General features: G+C 39.3%; 1 protein-coding gene across 1 annotated transcript in view; it reads left to right on the top strand.

The window, feature by feature from the left end:
- MYO18B (myosin XVIIIB) overlaps positions 1–19301 on the top strand; it is a 1229288-nt gene that overhangs the window by 354176 nt on the left and 855811 nt on the right. Inside the window, exons 15-17 of the mRNA XM_053702090.1 lie at positions 14997–15087; positions 17626–17818; positions 19211–19291. Coding sequence (XP_053558065.1) covers positions 14997–15087; positions 17626–17818; positions 19211–19291 — 365 coding nt within the window. The remainder of the gene's footprint in view (positions 1–14996; positions 15088–17625; positions 17819–19210; positions 19292–19301) is intronic.

Below are 19301 nucleotides of genomic sequence, written 5' to 3'. Positions count from 1 at the left end.
CATATAAGTGCAGCCAACAATCAGCAGCTCCTGAGCCTACCTAGGTATGTTTTTCAACAAAGGATACCAAGAGGACAAAACAACTTAGGTAACAGAAGTAAATTGAAAAGTTATTTAAAATGGCATGCTGTATCTAGATCATGGAAGAAAAATAATTGGGTTTAATATTCCTTTAAACAGATTTAAGATATTTAAAGGATTTTACAAATGCATAATTTGAAGTGTTACTAAGTAGAAACATTTTTTATTTTTGCAAAAGCACAGTCTATTTTGTGTTATCACACTTTATTGTGTTATCACACTTTACAGACAGCCCCCCTAGTCAAAAAGGATGATCTTCCTGGAATCATTCTGAAGTAATCAATGGTTTCAGACTAGTCATCAGAAGCCATCCTGAAGTATGTCCACAGGCCGAAATATTTAAATGAGATGACTCATTCACTGGCTGTTCATGCGTGACTCAGAATGTTTTACCTTAGCTGATTACTTTACTTTTGAAGTCATTTGCACATCATCAGACATCATCAAGCTTGTAGTTTGATGATCATTAAATGATGCCAGGATGGTCTCTAAAGTAATCATGTTTGTCTTGGAAGCTCCCCATGCTACCCACATCGCACCTCAGTGGGGATGTTGGTGGACTTTTCCTGAAGTTGTGATCCCCATTTTATCCTATGAGGCCTATCTATCAAGCCGTCAACTGTGCTGCATTCGCCGGGACCAATACGCTCGCCTAACATCACCTAACATCGCAGCCGCAGACCTGAACACGATCTCCATATTTATAAAAAAAAGCCGGCTCCTGAGCCCCTACGCAACTAAATAAATGTATTAACCCCTAAACCGCCGCTCCTGGACCCCTCCACAACTAAATAAATGTATTAACCCCTAAACTGCCGCTCCCTGACCCCACCGCCACTAAATAAATGTATTAACCCCTAAACCCCTGGCCTCCCACATCACTACCACTTACTAAACCTATTAACCCCTAAATTGCCAGCTCCCCACATCGCCATAAACTAAATTAATGTATTAACCCCTAAACCTAACAAGCCACTAAATTTACATTATAATGACCTCATCCCTATCTTATAATAAATTTAAACTTACCTTTAGAATTACATTAAACTATATTAAACTATTAATTAACCTACCCTAACTATTATACTAAAATTATATTAAATTATATATTAAACTATTAACCTACCCTATTATACTAAAACTAGTCCTAAAGCCCGTTCACACGGGCCCTTTTTGCATTACAGCGGACCCACCCCTTGCGCTCTCTCCTTCCCACTCTCTTTTGCTCTCTTTTGCCCTCTCTCCCCCTCTCTTTTGAGCTCTCTCTCTCTCTCCCCCTCTCTTTTGAGCTCTCTCTCTCTCTCCCCCTCTCTTTTGAGCTCTCTCTCCCCCCTCTCTTTTGTGCTCTCTCTCTCCCCTCTCTTTTGTGCTCTCTCTCTCCCCCTTTCTTTTGTGCTCTCTCCCCCCTCTCTTTTGCGCTCTCTCTCCCCCCCATCTCCTTTGTGCTCTTTCCCCCTCTCTTTTGCGCTCCCCCCCTCTTTTGCGCTCTCTCTTCCCCTCTCTTTTGTGCTCTCTCTCCCCCCTCTCTTTTGCGCTCTCTCTCTCCCCTCTCTATTGCGCGCTCTCTCTCTCCCCCTTCTTTTGCTCTCTCTCCCCCCTCTCTTTTGCTCTCTCTCTCTCCCCCCTCTTTTGCTCTCTCTCTCCCCTCTCTTTTTCGTGCTCTCTCTCCCCCTCTCTTTTGCACGCTCTCTCTCCCCCTCTCTTTTGCACGCTCTCTCTCCCCCTCTCTTTTGTGCTCCCTCTCCCCCCTCTTTTGCACTCTCTCTCCCCCTCTTTTGCGCTCTCTCCCCCTCTCTTTTGCTCTCTCTCTCCCCATCTCTTTTGCGCTCTCTCTCCCCCTCTCTTTTGAGCTCTCTCTCTCCCCCATCTCTTTTGCGCTCTCTCTCTCTCCCCCAACTCTTTTGCGCTCTCTCTCCCCTCTCTTTTGAGCTCTCTCTCTCCCCAACTCTTTTGTGCTCTCTCTCCCCCTCTCTTTTGAGCTCTCTCCCCCCCTCTCCTCTCTCTCTCTCTGCTCCTCTCTCTCTCCCCTCCTCTCTCTCTCCCCCCCTCTTTTGCGCTCTCTCTCTCCCCCTCTCTTTGCACTCTCCCCCCTCTCTTTTGCATTCTCTCACCCCCTCTCTTTTGCTCTCTCTCTCCCCCCCTCTCTTTTGTGCTCTCTCTCACCCCCCTCTTTTGCTCTCTCTCCCCCTCTCTTTTGCTCTCTCTCCCCCTCTCTTTTGAGTTCTCTCTCTCCCCTCCTCTCTCTCTCTCTCTCTCCCCTCTCCTCTCTCTCTCCCCTCCTCTCTCTCTCCTCCTCTCTATCTCGCGACCGCGTCTGGCCACGCCCCCTTCATGGCCATTCACACCCGGCCATGCCCCTTTCATGTCGGCCACGCCCCCGCTCACGCCCGGCTATGCCCACTTCTGCCGCAGATCAGCTAGGGAGTAGGACTCAAAGGCCAGGTGTGTTTGTCCTCATGCTGTCTCTACTGCGCATGACAGCTTCGGACAAACACACTTGGCCTTTTATATAATAGGATTATATTAAACTATTAATTAACCTACCCTAACTAGTATACTAAAATTACATTAAACTAACAATTAAATTAACTATATTACATATTTAAACACCTAACCCTACTCAAGTTATTTAAATCTACTATTAAAAATTACTAAGTTAAAAAAAATAACAACTAAGTTACAAAAAATAAAAAACCACAGTGTCAAAAATAAAAATGAATTACACCTAATCTAAGAGCCCTATAAAAATAAAAAAGAAAACCTAGCCTACACTAAACTACCAATGGCCCTTAAAAGGGCCTTTTGCGGGGCATTGCCCCAAAGAAATCAGCTCTTTTACCTGTAAAAAAAAATATAAACCCCCCCAACAGTAAAACCCACCACCCACACAACCAACCCCCCCAAATAAAACCCTATTTAAAAAAAACAGCTATGCTGGGCCGAAATAGTGGCAAGCCTACCTGTTAGAAATTTGATAACTTGCAAAAGTTGTCAGATAGTGCCAAATTTGGATTTGGAACATCTGTAATGACGTAAGCATTGATCTGTGTTGGATTGAGACCGGTGGATCGTATGTTACGTCACAAGTTTCAACTTTTGTCGGTCTGTAGGCTTTGATAACTAGGTCGAATCAGGCTCGCTACAATTATGCTGCGGAATTCCAGCGTATTTGCGGTTGACGGACACTTTTCAGCACAGCGAGGTTCAGCTCGCTTTTTTAATATATCACCCACCAGACCTATGGACTGCAAACCTGTCGAATCCAAACAGGCAATTTCTTGCTGGTCTGACAATGTTTTAAATATCTAGACCAAAGAGAGAGGAGAGAGAGAGAGAGAGAGAAGAAAGAGAGGGGAATTGCCAGTGGTACTGAGGAGCTGTTAAAAGCAGTCCTCACACATTAAAAACCTTTTATTTAATAGTATGACTATTCAATATTCAATAAATATTAGATTGTAACCATGTATTTTTTTCTTTGCTTATCCTGTATCCTGTTCTAACTAACTGCCACTCTGTTGCTTGCATCCCCAACTGAGTTTAAACATTTGCATGTGAATGTTTTCTGGGACCTTGACATTTGCAGTCTAATGACCAGCACTCTTATTATTCTGACATCTGCCAAGGAGAGAACCCAAAAGAGCGTGAAGGCTGATCTAAGGCGATCAGTTTCCTAGCAACAAGCCCAGGTGTTTAGAAAATTCTCATCCAGGATTTCAAACACTGAAACATAGAAATTGGCAAAAAGATAAGGACCATTTGGCTTGTGTATGTTCCCTGCTTTGAAAGTATAGGTCTCATTTAAATATATTTTTCTTTAATTTGAAATTTACTGTTTATTGTATTAATATATTTAACAACTTCACCACCACTTGCTTTACTTACATATTATAGTGTTTCATATTTCCTTCATTTGGGCGTATCATTATATCTGTAAAATGTATTAATCATTTTGACTTATTATTTTCATTTCATTATACAGTATATATATGCATGTGTATGTATGTGTGAGTGTGCATGTGTGAGTGTGAGAGTGTATGTGTAAGTGTGTGTCTGTGTATGTGTGTGTGTGTGTATCTGTGCGTGTGTCTGTGTATGTATGGGTGTCTGTGTATGTGTGTCTGTGTGGTGTGTGTCTGTGTATGTCTGTGTGTGTGTGTCTGTGCGTGTGTATGTATGGGTGTCTGTGTGTCTGTGTGGTGTGTGTCTGTGTATTTCTATATGTGTATGTTTGTTTTTGTGTGTGTGTCTGTGTATGGGTGTGTGTGTGTCTCTGTGAGTGAGTGAGTGTGTGTAGGTCTGTATGTGTGTGTGTCTGTGTATGGGTGTGTGTGTCTCTGTGAGTGAGTGAGTGTGTGTACAGGTATGTGTGTGTATGTTTTGTTTACATTTGATTATCCTTAAAATTCTACTACGTTTTTGGTGGACAGGTGTTTTGTACCATTTTTTTTGGTAGAAATGGATATGCAGAACACACTAACCAGTCATGCAAGTCTTTCATTGAATCATTGTTTAAAGGGAAAAAATATTGAAAATTGAAATGTGCATGCGTGCATTTAATTTACCAATAGAAAAATGTCTGCAGTATCCTTGTATCAGCAAAAATGCTTCTCACTGTTTTGGCATCATGGTTACATATGCTTAGTGTGCCCTCATTTAAATTCTTCACCTGCTTATAGAGTAAGGGGCGAGGTGTATAATGCTATCAATAGCGTAATTTGCATCAGTCAAGCCCCCTTGGACTATCTAAACAGGCATGGAGGCCCATTTATCAAGCTCCGTATGGAGCTTGTGGGCCCGTGTTTCTGGCGAGTCTTCAGACTCGCTAGAAACACAAGTTATGGAGCTGCGGTCTAAAGACCGCTTCTCCATAACCCTGTCCGCCTGCTCTGATGAGGCGGACAGGAAACGCCACAATTCAACCCGATCGAGTATGATCCTCGAGTATGACACCTCCCTGCTGGCGGCCGATTGGCCGCGAATCTGCAGGGGGCGGCGTTGCACCAGCAGCTCTTGTGAGCTGCTGGTGCAATGCTGAATACGGAGATAATTCGGCCTCATGGTGTGGTAAATGCTGGTGCACAGGACACATGCAGCATATGTGTGTATGCCTCTGAAACAGTGATAACTTTTACTAAAGCAATTTTGTTCTATTTAAAATATCAATTTAGACTATTATGTCCCTTTAAAGGGACATAAAACTAATTTTTTACTTTCATAATTCAGATAGAGCATTAGGTTTTAAACAATGTTCCAGTTTACTTTTTTTATTATATGTATTATTTGCTTCTTTCTCTTGTTATCCTCTGTTAAAGGAGCAGCAATGCACTACTGGGATCTAGCTGAACAAATAGGCATTGCTGCTGCTGAATCCCCTTAGGTATGCTTATCAACAAAGGAGATTGAGAACCAAGAGATTGAAGCTAATTGAAAATAGAAGTATACTGTAAAATTAATAATTGCATGCTTTATCTGAATCATGAAAATTTAGTTCTGGGTTTCATGTGTATTAAAATTACTTTAAACTCAAAATGTAGTTTTTTATGAAACATAAGTTTAACTGTGCACAGCATTGGTAATTTTGCTTTATTTTTTTATGTAATTTACCACTGGAAAGTTTAGACTTTTCACTGCCCCCAGAGTATACACTGTAGACATCAGAACTGATGACTGCATAATGCTGTGCAATGATTACTTGATCAACTCAGGAGTTCATTTATATATTGTACCTGTCCCTGATTGGCCACAGGAGTGGAGATGCAATTAACATACTCAAGAGACGTATCAAAGAACGGATAACTGACAACTTGAATTGTTTTTTGTAGTTTTTATTTTGTATGTAGAACTTTTGAAATGCTGTGTTTAAAAGAACCTGAAACCCCAAATGATTGTTTCATGGTTTCGATTTTACACAACTTTCTAATTTACTTCTATTATCAAATTTGTTTCATTCTCTTTGCATTCTCTATTGAAGGAGCAGAAATGCACTACTAGGAGCTAGCTGTACACATCAGGAAGTCAGCCAATGGCACGAGGCATATATGTGCAGCCACCAATCTTACCTAGGCATGATTTCCAACAAAGGATACCAAGATTAACAAAGCAAATTATATAATAGCAGTCAAATGGAAAGTTGTTTAAAATGTCATGTTCTGTCTGGATTATGAAAGACAAAACGTGGGAATTTTTTTGTGTGCGAATGTGTGTCTGTCATGATGCAAGTTCGTCATTTCCTGTGTCTTAGTTGACGCTAGGTTGTGTGGCGCGAAATTGTGTTTGTTGGCGCCAACAATTTTCTCAACTTCCTTTTGTGTCGTGCGTCATACTTGGCGCAAAAAAAATGTAGTCTTATTTTACCTCACTTCCTATATGCTCCTTGCCTTTTTTATGTTCAGAGGGCTATGCTATTTGCTTTTTTTGCCAATTTTAGCACTTGCATTTTTTCCCTTTCCTGAAACTGCTATATGTGCAAATAAAATATTTCTGTGTTTTTCTTTTTTACATTTAACAAGATGTCTCAATCTGATCCTGTCTCAGAAGCTGCTGTAGGTACCATGCTGCCTGAACACAGTTCTACCAAAGCTAAATGTATCTGTTGTAAGTTAGTGGAGATTATATCTCCAGCTATAGTATGTAACAGTTGTCATGATAAGCTTTTGCATGCAGAAACTGTTTCTATTAGTGCTAATACAGTATCTGTTTTTCCTGCAACATCTAAAGTACATGATGAAATTTGTAATGACCGGCAACATACTAATATATCCTCCTCTGATGAGGATCTCTCTGACTCAGAAGATCCTACTTCAGACATTGACACTGATAAATCATCTTATCTTTTTAAGATTGAGTATATTCGTTCTTTGTTTAAAGAAGTGTTAATAACTTTGGATATTGAAGAGTCTGATCCTCTTGATAATAAATCAAGTAAATGTTTAAATTCTGTCTATAAATCTCCTGTGGCTACTCCTGAGGTTTTTCCTGTTCCTGATGCTATTTCTGATGTGATTGCTAATGAATGGTCTAAGCTTGGTACTTCTTTTGTTCCTTCTTCAAGGTTTAAAAAGTTGTATCCTTTGCCAGTGGCTAAATTAGAGTTTTGGGAAAAAGTCCCTAAGGTTGATGAGGCTATTTCTACTCTTGCTAAACATGCTACTATTCCTATGGAAGATAGTACCTCTTTTAAGGATATTTTAGATAGGAAGATTGAATCTTAAAGGAAAGCTTATTTGCATTCTGGCTATATGCTCATGTGGTGACATTTTATCACTGGAATATTCACCTAGCTGTTATTAAAATCCCTTCCCCCACGTACACCTTTCTCTCTGAACTAAAAACACACCCAATGGCCTCTTGAGTGGCATTTGACAAGCCACTCCCTTTTGAATTGGGGTATAAAATACTGTAACACCATAATCTCTCTCTCTTTTTATCTTGGGCATGCTGTAAAGATGGCTGACACTCTGAAGAAATATGGCTAAGTACATTCCTATGATTATTTTAGCAGTATTGAACAAATTGGGGTTAGTGTAGTAAAGTTGCCCTGTATCTTAAAATGTGGACTGTATCTGTAAAATAGATTTATATATATATACCTGTAAATATTTATCTTATTATTAACATATATTGATTCCTAAATAAACTGTTTGGCAAATAATGGAGGCCCTCTCATAGAGTTTATTTCACAATTTATCTGTTTTGGTATTAGTGGTTTACCATAGAGATTTAGTATATTATATTTAGTAGAAAGTAAAGATATTTTAAATTAATAGATAACCACATTTAAATGCTAAAATAATCATAGGAATGTACTTAGCCATATTTCTTCAGAGTGTCAGCCATCTTTACAGCATGCCCAAGATAAAAAGAGAGAGAGAGATTCTGGTGTTACAGTATTTTATACCCCAATTCAAAAGGGAGTGGCTTATCAAATGCCACTCAAGAGGCCATTGGGTGTGTTTTTAGTTCAGAGAGAAAGGTGTACGTGGGGGAAGGGATTTTAATAACAGCTAGGTGAATATTCCAGTGATAAAATGTCACCACAGCTCAGACCGGCCATTTCTATGGCCGATGTTGCGGCTGCATCAACTTTTTGGTTGGATAGCTTAGCACAATGGGAAAAAGACTCTGATTTGCATAGCATTGTTCATTTGCTTCAACATGCTAATCATTTTATCTGTGATGCTATATTTTTTATCATCAAGATTAATGTTAAATCATGGAATGCTGACATGGTATCTAAATCTAGGTTACTATCTCTATCATTCCAGGGTAATAATTTGTTTGGTTCCCAGTTGGATTCTATTATTTCCACTATTACTGGGCTTCTAATTGGTCTTGTTCCTTTCATCAGAATAGAGAACAGAAAACCACTCCTTCCCCTAAAGACTCTGGCTCCAATTGGAAGCCATCCTTGAGTTGGAATAAATCTAAGCCTTACAAGAAACCAAAGCCAGCCCCCAAGACTGCATGAAGGTGCGGCCCTCAATCCAGTTCTGCTGGTGGGGGCAGATTGAAATTATTTCAAGACGTTTGGGCAGGTTCCATTCAGAATCATTGGATTCAGAATATTGTCTCTCAGTGGTATTGAATAGGTTTCAGAATAAGACCTCCTGTGAGAAGATTTTTTCTCTCTCACATTCCAACAAATCCTGTGAAAGCTTAGGCTTTTCTGAAGTGTGTTTCAGATCTAGAGCTTTCAGGAGTGATTGTACCAGTTCCAATTCTGGAACAGGGTCTGGGTTTTTATTCAAATCTATTAATTGTCCCAAAAAAGGAAAATTCTTTCGAAACAGTTCTGGATCTGAAGTTTTTGAATCATTTTGTAAGTGTCCCAACTTTCAAGATGGTGACTATAAGGACTATTCTGCCTTTTCTTCAGCAAGGTCATTACATGTCCTCAATAGACTTACAGGATGTGTATCTTCATATTCCAATTCATCTAGACCACTATCGGTATCTGAGATTCTCTTTTCTAGATGAGCAATACCAGTTTGTTGCTCTTCCATTTGGAGGTTCTCGGTGCCCTTCTAGCTGCAATCAGAGAGCAGGGTATTGCAGTGTTTGCTTATTTGGACAATATCTTGGTACTGGCTCAATCTTTTCATTTGGCAGAATCTCACACAAATCAACTTGTGTTGTTTCTTCAAAGACATGGTTGGAGGATCAATTTACCAAAGAGTTCCTTGATTCCTCAGACAAGGGTCACCTTTTTAGGTTTCCAGATAGATTAAGTGTCCATGACTCTTGGTTTCTGACTGTCAAAACCTTCAGTCTCGATCATTCCCTTCAGTGGCTATGTGCATGTAAGCTTTAGGACTCATGACTGCAGCATCAGACGTGATCCCCTTTGCTCCTTTTCATATGAGACCCCTGCAGTTTTGCATGCTGAATCAATGGTGCAGGGGTTATACTCGGATATCACAGTTGATATACTTAAATCCCGACATTCAACTCTGTCCTGGTGGTTAGTCCATCATCAGATTTTTCAAGGGGCCTCTTTTGTTAGTCCTGTCTGGACTGCGATTTCAACAGATGGACGTCTCACAGGTTGGGGATCTCTGACAGCACAAGGAGTTTGGAATCCTCAAGAGGCGAGGCTACCAATCAATATTTTAGAACTCCATGCTATTTTAGGGCTCTTCAGGCTTGGCCGCTATTAAAGAGAGAATTATTCATTCGTTTTCAGGCAGACAATATCACAACTGTGGCATATCTCAATCATCAAAGGGGGACTCTCAGTCCTTTAGCGATGAAAGAAGTATCTCGGATAATTTCTTGGGCGGAATCCAACTCCTGTCTAATTTCTTCGATACATATCCCAGGTGTAGACAATTGGGAATCGGATTATCTCAGTTGTTAGTCCTTACATACAGGGGAGTGGTCTCTCCATCCAGATGTATTTTGTCAGATTGTACAGATGTGGGCCCCCCCAAAATAGATCTGATGGCTTCCCATCTAAACAAGAAGCTTCCCAGGTACCTTTCCAGGTCCAGGGATCCTCAGGCGGAGATGGATGCATTAGCAGTTCCTTGGTTTTACCAACCTGCCTCTAGTTCTTTTTCCAAGGGTGATCTCCAAGATCATATTGGAATAATCACATGTGTTTCTGATAGTACCAGCATGGCCTCACAGGTTTTGGTATACAGATCTTTTCCGGATGTCCAATTGCCAACCTTGGCCACTTCCTTTAAGGCTGGACCTTCTGTCTCAAGGGCCGTTTTCTTATCGGGATCTCAAATCGCTTAATTTGAAGGTATGGAAATGCTTAGTACTTAGTCATAGAGGTGATTAATACTATGCTACAGGCTCGTAAGTCTGTTTCAAGGAAGATTTATTATTGGGTTTGGAAAACATATATTTCATGGTGTTTTTCTCATAAATTCTCTTGGCATTCTTTTAGGATTCCTAGAATTTTACAGTTTCTTCAGGATGGTTTGGATAAAGGTTTGTCTGCAAGTACCTTGAAGGGACAAATCTCTGCTCTTTCTTGTCAGGGTTTTTTCCCTGTTTTGTTTGCCATGTGCTGCTAGCAGCCATTTTACTTACCTCTCTTGATGACTCTGGTGCATAGTGTTTGATGCTGCTCATTTCCTGCAGGCCCTTTTATGGCCAGACTGGTGTAATGCTTCTGCTGTTTTCCAGGAACTTATTAATGATGTCCTACGAGATATGTTGCAAAGGTGTGTTGTGGTGTATTTAGACGACATCCTCATACGCTTACCTACACTTGAGGCTCATCGTTCTGATGTTACACGGGTTCTTCAGAGACTACGTGAGAATGGCCTGTTTTGTAAACTCGAGAAATGTGAGTTCCATCAGACTCAAGTAACCTTCCTAGGTTATGTTATCTCCATTGCAGGGTTCTCCATGGATCCTGACAAGTTGTCTGCAGTTCCGCAGTGGCCTCGCCTAGTTGGTCTTTGGTCTATTCAACGTTTTTTGGGGTTCGCCAATTACTATAGAATGTTTATTAAAAACGTTTCTTCCTTGGTCAAACCTATCACAGGCAAGACCCGTAAAGAGAATGATTCACTCCATTGGTCACCTACTGCCATTAAGGCCTTTGATAGTCTTAAGACTGCCTTTGCTGCCCCTCCAATTCTGGCTCATCCTAACCCTGTCCTGCCTTTTGTTCTTGAGGTCGATGCGTCTGAGACTGGAGTAGGTGCCCTCTTGTCTAAATGTCCTACGCCCGATGGTTCCTTGTATCTGTGCAGTTTCTTCTCTAAGAAATTGTCTCCAGCGGAGTGCAATTATGAAATTGGTGACAGGGAATTACTCGCCATAATTTTGGCACTCAATGAATGGAGGCATCTTCTCGAGGGTACTAGCATACCAGTGCTCATTCTTACTGACCACAAGAATTTAACTTATCTATCTGAAGCAAAATGTTTGTTGCACCGACAGGCCAGATGGGCACTATTTTTGTCTCGGTTTAATTATGTGGTCTCATACCTGCCTGGTAGTAAGAATGTTAGGGCTGATGCCCTCTCTCGACAATTTTTGCCTCTGTCCAAAGAGGAGTCTGTACCTACTCTAGTTATACCTCCTGACCATATTTTGGCTACCATACATACTAATTTGACTTCTCCCTTGGGGGAGGAGATCCTGGCTGCACAAAACAATGCACCTCCTGAGAAACCTAGTGGTAAGTGTTTTGTTCCTGAAAATCATCAAACTAAACTTTTGCACACTTACTACTATCCTAAAGCCGCAGGTCACCCAGGCAAGAACCAATTGATTTGGTCTGTCACTCTACATTTCTGGTGGCCAGGTCTTCGTTCTGATGTTGCTGCTTAAATTGCCTCCTGCTCAGTTTGTGCACAGAATAAGACTCCTCAACGTCTTCCTGTGGGTCTTCGTCAACTATATTGCTAATGGTGAGCATCCTTGGACACATCTTTCCATGGACTTCATTGTCGAGCACCCAGTTTCCAATGGCAAAACTGTTATCCTTATGGTGGTTGACCGTTTTTCTAAAATGTCACATTGCATTCCCTTGAAGAAGTTGCCTACCACTAAGGAGTTTGCTTCAATTTTTTCCCGGGAGGTCTTCCGTTTACATGGGTTACCCAAGGAGATAGTGTCGGACCGGGGTAGCCAGTTTGTCTCCAGATTTTGGCATTCCTTTTGTGCTCAAATTAGAATCCAGCTTTCCTTCTCCTCGGCAGACGGTCTAATTAAGCTCTGGAACAGTTCCTCCATTGCTATGTCTCAGATCACTAAAATAATTCGTCTGAACTGTTACCTTGGGCAGAGTTTGCTCGTAATAGTGCTATTAATGCTTCCTCCAAGTTATCTCCGTTCAACCATCCTTTTTGTCCGATTCTTTCATGTCTCAGGGTATTCCTGCTTTGGAGGAGCATCTCCAGCAACTCCGTTCCACGTGGGTGCAGATTCAGGATTGCCTTCATCGTTCTATGCAGCGCCAAAAGTTCCAGGCTGATCGTAGGCGTCTGCCCGCGCCTTCCTACCAGGTTGGTGAGAGGGTTTGGGTGTCCTCCCGCAACGTGAACCTTCATGTGCCTTCTAATAAACTTGCTCCCTGTTATGTTGGTCCTTTTCAAATACTCCGACGGGTCAATCCTGTGGCCTACGCTCTTGACCTTCCTCCTGCAATGTGCATCTCCAATGTTTTTCATGTCTCCCTCTTCAGTTTACCACTGTGTTGCTTCATCCCCGTCCTATCTTTGTTGAGAACCATGAAGAATATGAGGTCAGAAGCATTATTGACTCTCGTATGTCCAGGGGCCTCATACAGTATTTGGTTCACTGGAGGGGCTACGGTCTGGAGGAGCATTCATGGGTTCCCTCCTCTGATGTTCATGCTCCCGCCCTCCTCCGTGCCTTCCATGTCCGTTTTCCCAATAAGCCTTTTGTCCTCTGCGGGGGAGGGGTCGTTGAGGGGAGGGTACTGTCAGGGTTTTTTCCCTGCTTTGTTTGCCATGTGCTGCTGGCAGCCATTTTACTCACCTATCTTGCTGACTCTGGTGCATAGTGCTTGATGCTGCTTATTTCCTGCACGCCCTTTTATGGCCAGACTGGTGTACATCATCCGTGTGAGACAGGTTGCAGTCTCAGAATTGTGATGTCATCACTTATTATTTAAAGGGCCTCTGTTCAGTATGCTTTGCCCTTGTGTTGTCTCAGACCTGTTTGTGAGTTCCAGTGTATTACCTGGCTGTCTGACGTCCCTCCTGGTTCCTGATCCCTGGCTTGTTCCTGATTCTGCTGTTCTCCTTGTTCCTGATTCCGGCTCATCTGACTACTTGCTTTGGCTCCTGACTCGGCTCATCTGACTATTCACTTTGACTCTGGACTCAGCTCACCTGACTACCAACTCTGGTTTTGATTCCTGGCTTGTTATTTGACTTGTGGACTTTTTATTATTTTTTGCTATTAATAAATGTGTGATTATTTTTGCACTTCTTGTCTCAGTCTGATTCCTGGCACCCTGACATTTCTGTTTTATTCTATAGAAAGATTGCTAAACTTCCTGATATTCACTGTTTTGTTAAGGCTTTGGTTTGTATCAAGCCTGTTGTTAAATCAATCTCTCCTCCTTGGAGTCTTAATTTGGTTTTGAAGGCTTTGCAGGCTCCACCTTTTGAGCCTATGCATTCTTTGGATATTAAACTACTTTCTTAGAAAGTGTTGTTTCTTTTGGCTATCTCTTCAGCTAGAGTTTCTGAATTGTCTGCTCTCTCTTGTGAGTCTCCTTTTCTGATTTTCCATCAGGATAAGGCTGTTTTGCGGACTTCGTTTACATTTCTTCCTAAGGTTGTGAATTCTAACAACATTAGTAGGGAAATTGTTGTTCCTTCCTTGTGTCCTAATCCCAAGAATACTCTTGAATACTCTTGAATGATCTTTACATTCTCTGGATGTTGTAAGAGCTTTGAAATATTATGTCGAAGCTACTAAAGATTTCAGGAAGACTTCTAGTCTATTTGCTGGTTTTTCTGGTCCTAGGAAAGGTCAGAAAGCCCCTGCCATTTCTTTGACATTTTGATTCCCAAGGCTTATTTAGAGGCGGGACAGTCTCCGCCTCAGAGAATTACTGCTCATTCTACTAGATCAGTTGCCACTTTTTGGGCTTTTAAGAATAAAGCTTTGGTTGATCAGATTTGCAAAGCAGCAACTTGGTCTTCTTTGCATACATTTAAGTCTTTGATAGAAAAGTTCTTCAGGCAGCTGTTTCAGTTTGATTCTTCTGCTTATTATTTACATTTTTTTCTTGAAATTTATGTGAAATTTATAAGAAAGACTTATTTTTTTGTGGATTTAATTTTTTCAGCGGAAATGGCTGTTTTTATTTTATCCCTCCCTTTCTAGTGACTCTTCTGTGGTCTTCCACATATTGGGTATTTCTATCCCATACGTCACTAGCTCATGGACTCTTGTCAATAACATGAAAGAAAACATAATTTATGTAAGAACTTACCTGATAAATGAATGTCTTTCATATTGGCAAGAGTCCATGAGGCCCACCCTTTTTTATGGTGGTTATGATTTTTGTATAAAAAGAGCAATTTTATTTCCAGTTCCTCTTTTTGTATGCTTTTTTACTCCTTATTTTATCACCCCACTACTTGGCTATTCGTTAAAATGAATTGTGGGTGTGGTGAGGCGTGTATTTATAGGCATTTTGAGCTTTGGAAAACTTTGCCCCTCCTGGTAGGATTGTATATCCCATACGTCACTAGCTCATGGACTCTTGCCAATATGAAAGAAATTAATTTATCAGGTAAGTTCTTACATAAATTATGTTTTTTTGCTATTTACATACAGGCCAATTTCTAAGTGATAACAAAATCTGCAAAACTGCTTCAATCTCCCAAAAATCACATCACATGTCTATGTCAGCTTGCAGACCTATGCACTGTTAATTTTTTTTTTATATCTGTTTCCTGTCTTAGGTCCTAAAATGACCGGTGTGGAATGTGTTGAAGGAATGGCAGCTGGACTATACGAAGAGCTTTTTGCATCTATTGTTTCTCTTATCAACAGGTATACATCTTGTTTTATTTTTTACTTAAAGGGACAGTATAGTAAAAATTAAACTTTCATGATTCAGATAAGACATGCAATTTTAAACAAATTTTCACTTTACTTTTAACATCAAACTTGATTTGCTCTCTTGGCATTCTTTGTGGAAAGCTAAACCTTGGTAGGCTTATATGCTAATTTCTAAGCACTTGAACTGCCTCTTATCTGAGTGCATTTTTACAGTTTTTCACTGTGGAGGTATTTAAGAGTCAGTACTGTAAGTCTGTTAAAAGAACTAAGATAAGGGGACAGTCTGCAGATGCTTAGGTACTCACAGAGGTAAAAAGTGTATTAATATAACAGTGTTGGTTATGCAAAACAGTAACATTGTTCTCACTCCCGTGGTGTTACCTAAGATTGGCTAAAATGAAAGTCTGTCAAAAGAACTAAGCTAAGGGGCAGTCTGCAGAGGCTTAGAAACAAGTTAATCACAGAGGTAAAAAGTATATTAATATAACCATGCTGGTTATGCAAAACTGGGGAATAGGTAATAAAGGGATTATCTATCTTTTTAAACAATACAAATTTTGGAGTAGACTGTCCCTTTTTCTTTATCAATTATTATTCTGGCCTATTTCAAACTGTATATTTAGGTTAATTGCATGGCTTTTTTCAATGATTACATTTTCTTGCATGATCAGTTTGCATGTTAATTAATTGTTTTATTCAATCAAACTTGTATGTAACTAAAATATGATCATTAGAATTTTCATTTATGATTGCAGTTAAGATTTTGAAATCGTCAGCATGTCTTTTACTCCCATGTAGGTTTGTGTAAGTCTCTGAAAAAACAAACACTCCTACAAATAAACACCAAGAGAAATGCCTATTTCTTACAGTTCTTCACAGCTTGACCAAGTGCAATTATCCAGTTACATTGTACACATGTTCTACTTGGTAATTTGACCACATCAGCTTTTAAGAATGTATCAGGATTTTGATCACTGGTGGTACCTCAATGTCATAGGAAATGATGTTGTAGTTACTAGAAAACAAACAGACTGGTTTAAAATCGTGTCCTTCTTTTTTAAGATTTAAACTATTTATGTACATGTTCTATGTGAAGTCATTTAAGGGACAATGTACACCAATTTTCATATAGCTGCATTTAATAGACACTACTATACAGAAGAATATGCACAGATACTGATCTAAAAATCCAGTATCAAACCTTTTAAAAACTTACTTAGAAGCTCCCAGTTGATAAAGTTAGACTGGGACACCCAGTGAAAGGAGCTGGGAAAACAAGATGATCAGACACCCTCCCCCTTCTCTGCTTATGAAAAGACAGATAACATAAACAGGAGCCAGGAGTAGTCTGTAAACGAGCATATACATCTGACACTGTGGGGCTTGGTTAGGAGTCTGAAAATCATCACATTGTTATTAAAAAATAAGCAAAACTATACATTGTTACAAAAACACTCCCAGATGGGCTATATAAATGGATCATCTACAAAACATTTATGCAAAGAAAAATGTAGTGTACATTGTCCTTTTAAAGGGACACTGAACCCAATTTTTTTCTTATGTGATTCAGATACATCATGCAATTTTAAGCAACTTTCTAATTTACTCCTATTATCAATTGTTCTTCGTTCTTTTGCTTTCTTTATTTGAAAAATAAGGCATATAAGCTATTTTTTAAATTCAGAACCATGGAAAACACTTGTTTATTGGTGGGTGAATTCATCCACCAATCAACAAGAACAACCCAGTTTGTTTACCAAAAATGGGCCGGCATCTAAACTTTCATTCTTGCATTTCAAATAAAGATACCAAGAGAATGAAGAAAATTTGATAATAGAAGTAAATTAGTAAGTTGCTTAAAATTGCATGCTCTATCTGAATCATGAAATACAGTCTTTGAGGGAAATTTTTATGTCAAGTACAGATTTGCTGGCTTATTTTAGTATATCTAGCTGCCCAAAGTTATTATGTTATTGGGTGTTTGGAAAATAGCATTAATAGTTTTAATGTAAATAATCATTATATACCTGTATAGCCATAATAATATTTATTTCTGTAGCCACCAATAAGCAAGCGATATCCTGGGTGCTGAACCTAAAATGGGCCGGCTCCTAAGCTTTACATTCCTGCTTTTTAAATAAAGATAGCAAGAGAACGAAGAAAAAACTAGAAAGTTGCTTAAAATTGCATGCTCTATCTGAATCATTAAAAAAATGTGGGTTTAGTATTCCTTTAATTGATTTGAATAAACAGCTAAGTATACTGTACAGAGCTTGTAAGGCAGTGACTAGATTGCAAACCATTTATGCTTTCATATGCCAGTCAAGCCCCCTCTGATAGGAGACAGCTTTCTATTTTGCTCTATTAAACATTTGTTAGTTAAATTGTCATTATCACATTTTTGTTCCATGTGTTTTGAATGTTTTTCATTTTATAATGCACCTAATACTATTGCTAGTAGTTTTGTCCTTCTTGAATCAGTTTATTTATATACTACAGATATTGATTTTCTGGTTAATTTGTTCATAGGTCTTTGTCCTCTAGTCTTCTGACTTTGGCTTCCATTATGGTAGTTGATATTCCTGGCTTTCAAAACCCGCGTCACCAAAAAAAGGAAAGAGCGGCTACTTTTGAAGAACTTTGCCATAACTACGTTCATGAGCGTCTCCAATGCCTGTCCTACAGCAGAACATTCACTACTATGTTGGAAAGGTTCAGAGAGGTAAGGAAGCTAAGAGTACTACATACCTGCCAGGTAAACATCACATACATTTGTGGTTCAATGTCCATGTTGCTCCATTCATTTATTGCATCAACTCCTTTGTAAATGACTACTTCAAACAGTAATTAAGCAATACAGCGAATAGCTTAGAAGGTTCATCTGGATGCTGTCCTTTGGAGATACAGATTTTGAAATAAGTGAATTATATTAAATAACATGAATTTAATACATAATGTACATAGATACTAATGATTGAAATAAGTACATTGACAGACCTTACTGAATTTTTATCATGTTTCTTGTAGATTTATTATAGAAAAGTTAAAAGTATAGAAAGGTCAGAATTGACATGTGTATGGGCATATTTAGATTCTAAAAAGAAACCGATTCAAGGAAACAAACTCCCATGCACCATCCAAAGCATTAGTATAACTTTTGTAGAGTATCCGATCAGAAAACATTACTATTGCTATTATCCATATCAGTATGAGGTTGATCAAGTAAAGGCAACATAGATAGGGAAGAAAACTTAAGAAACATAAGACAAGTGCATGAATAAAATAAGGACCGGAAAAGAGAGAATACACACGAAGAACAAGGCAATATTTGAGTTTTGCAGCACACATGCCAAGTTCAGGGGAGGATACACAAGCCATGGCCAGGAGAGAGTGACAGAGATGTAAAGGAAAAGGGTCCAAGAAAGAACCATTACATACAGACAGTTAAAGGACCTTTTAAATACAGTAAAATGGCCTCCAGAACTGCACACATTACTCAAGATGAGGCCTAACTAATGATCTGTAAAGTGGCATAAGAACCTTACTATTTCTGTTGCAAATACCTCTACCAATACATCCAAGCCTTACTCACTGCATTACTACATTTTTATTAAGTTTTAAATAATCTGAAATAATAATTCCTAAGTCCCATTCCTCATTTGTAACAGTCAGTAAAGAGTAATTGAATCTGTAATTAATGTTTGGATTTTTCTTTGCTAAATGCATATTTTTACACCTTACAGTGTTACATTTTAGATCCCAGTCATTTGACCAACTCTGCACAGTTTGATAATAGAAGTTATTTGGAAAGTCCCCCCCCCCCTTAAATTTACTGCTCTGTTTGAAAGTTTAATTTTGACTTTAGTCTCCTTTTAAGGGGTAGGAATTAGGTAAACAGATGAATGTAGGAGAAACTATGAGAATGATTTACTAGTATGTAATTCTATATGAATAAATCTCTCTCTGTTAAAGCTGGTCACTATGATATAATTACAATATACCAATAATAATTTTACACATGATAAAAATTAGAGTGATGCCCTATAATCATTTTAGCACATGTATGCAACATAAAGATGTTCTTTACCATTCAATAACTCATTATTTGTTTCAGGAAAATATTGAAGTGGCGTTTGACTTTCCGGAGGACTCACCATTTGCCACTGTCTCTGTTATTGATCAGACGTCTTTAAAAGTAAGCAGCA

This window comes from Bombina bombina, chromosome 2 (genome assembly GCF_027579735.1).
Source record: "Bombina bombina isolate aBomBom1 chromosome 2, aBomBom1.pri, whole genome shotgun sequence".
In the NCBI taxonomy this organism is placed as follows: Eukaryota; Metazoa; Chordata; class Amphibia; order Anura; family Bombinatoridae; genus Bombina; species Bombina bombina.
Note: the sequence above shows the minus strand (reverse complement) of the source record. Positions and strands in the feature narration are given on the sequence as shown.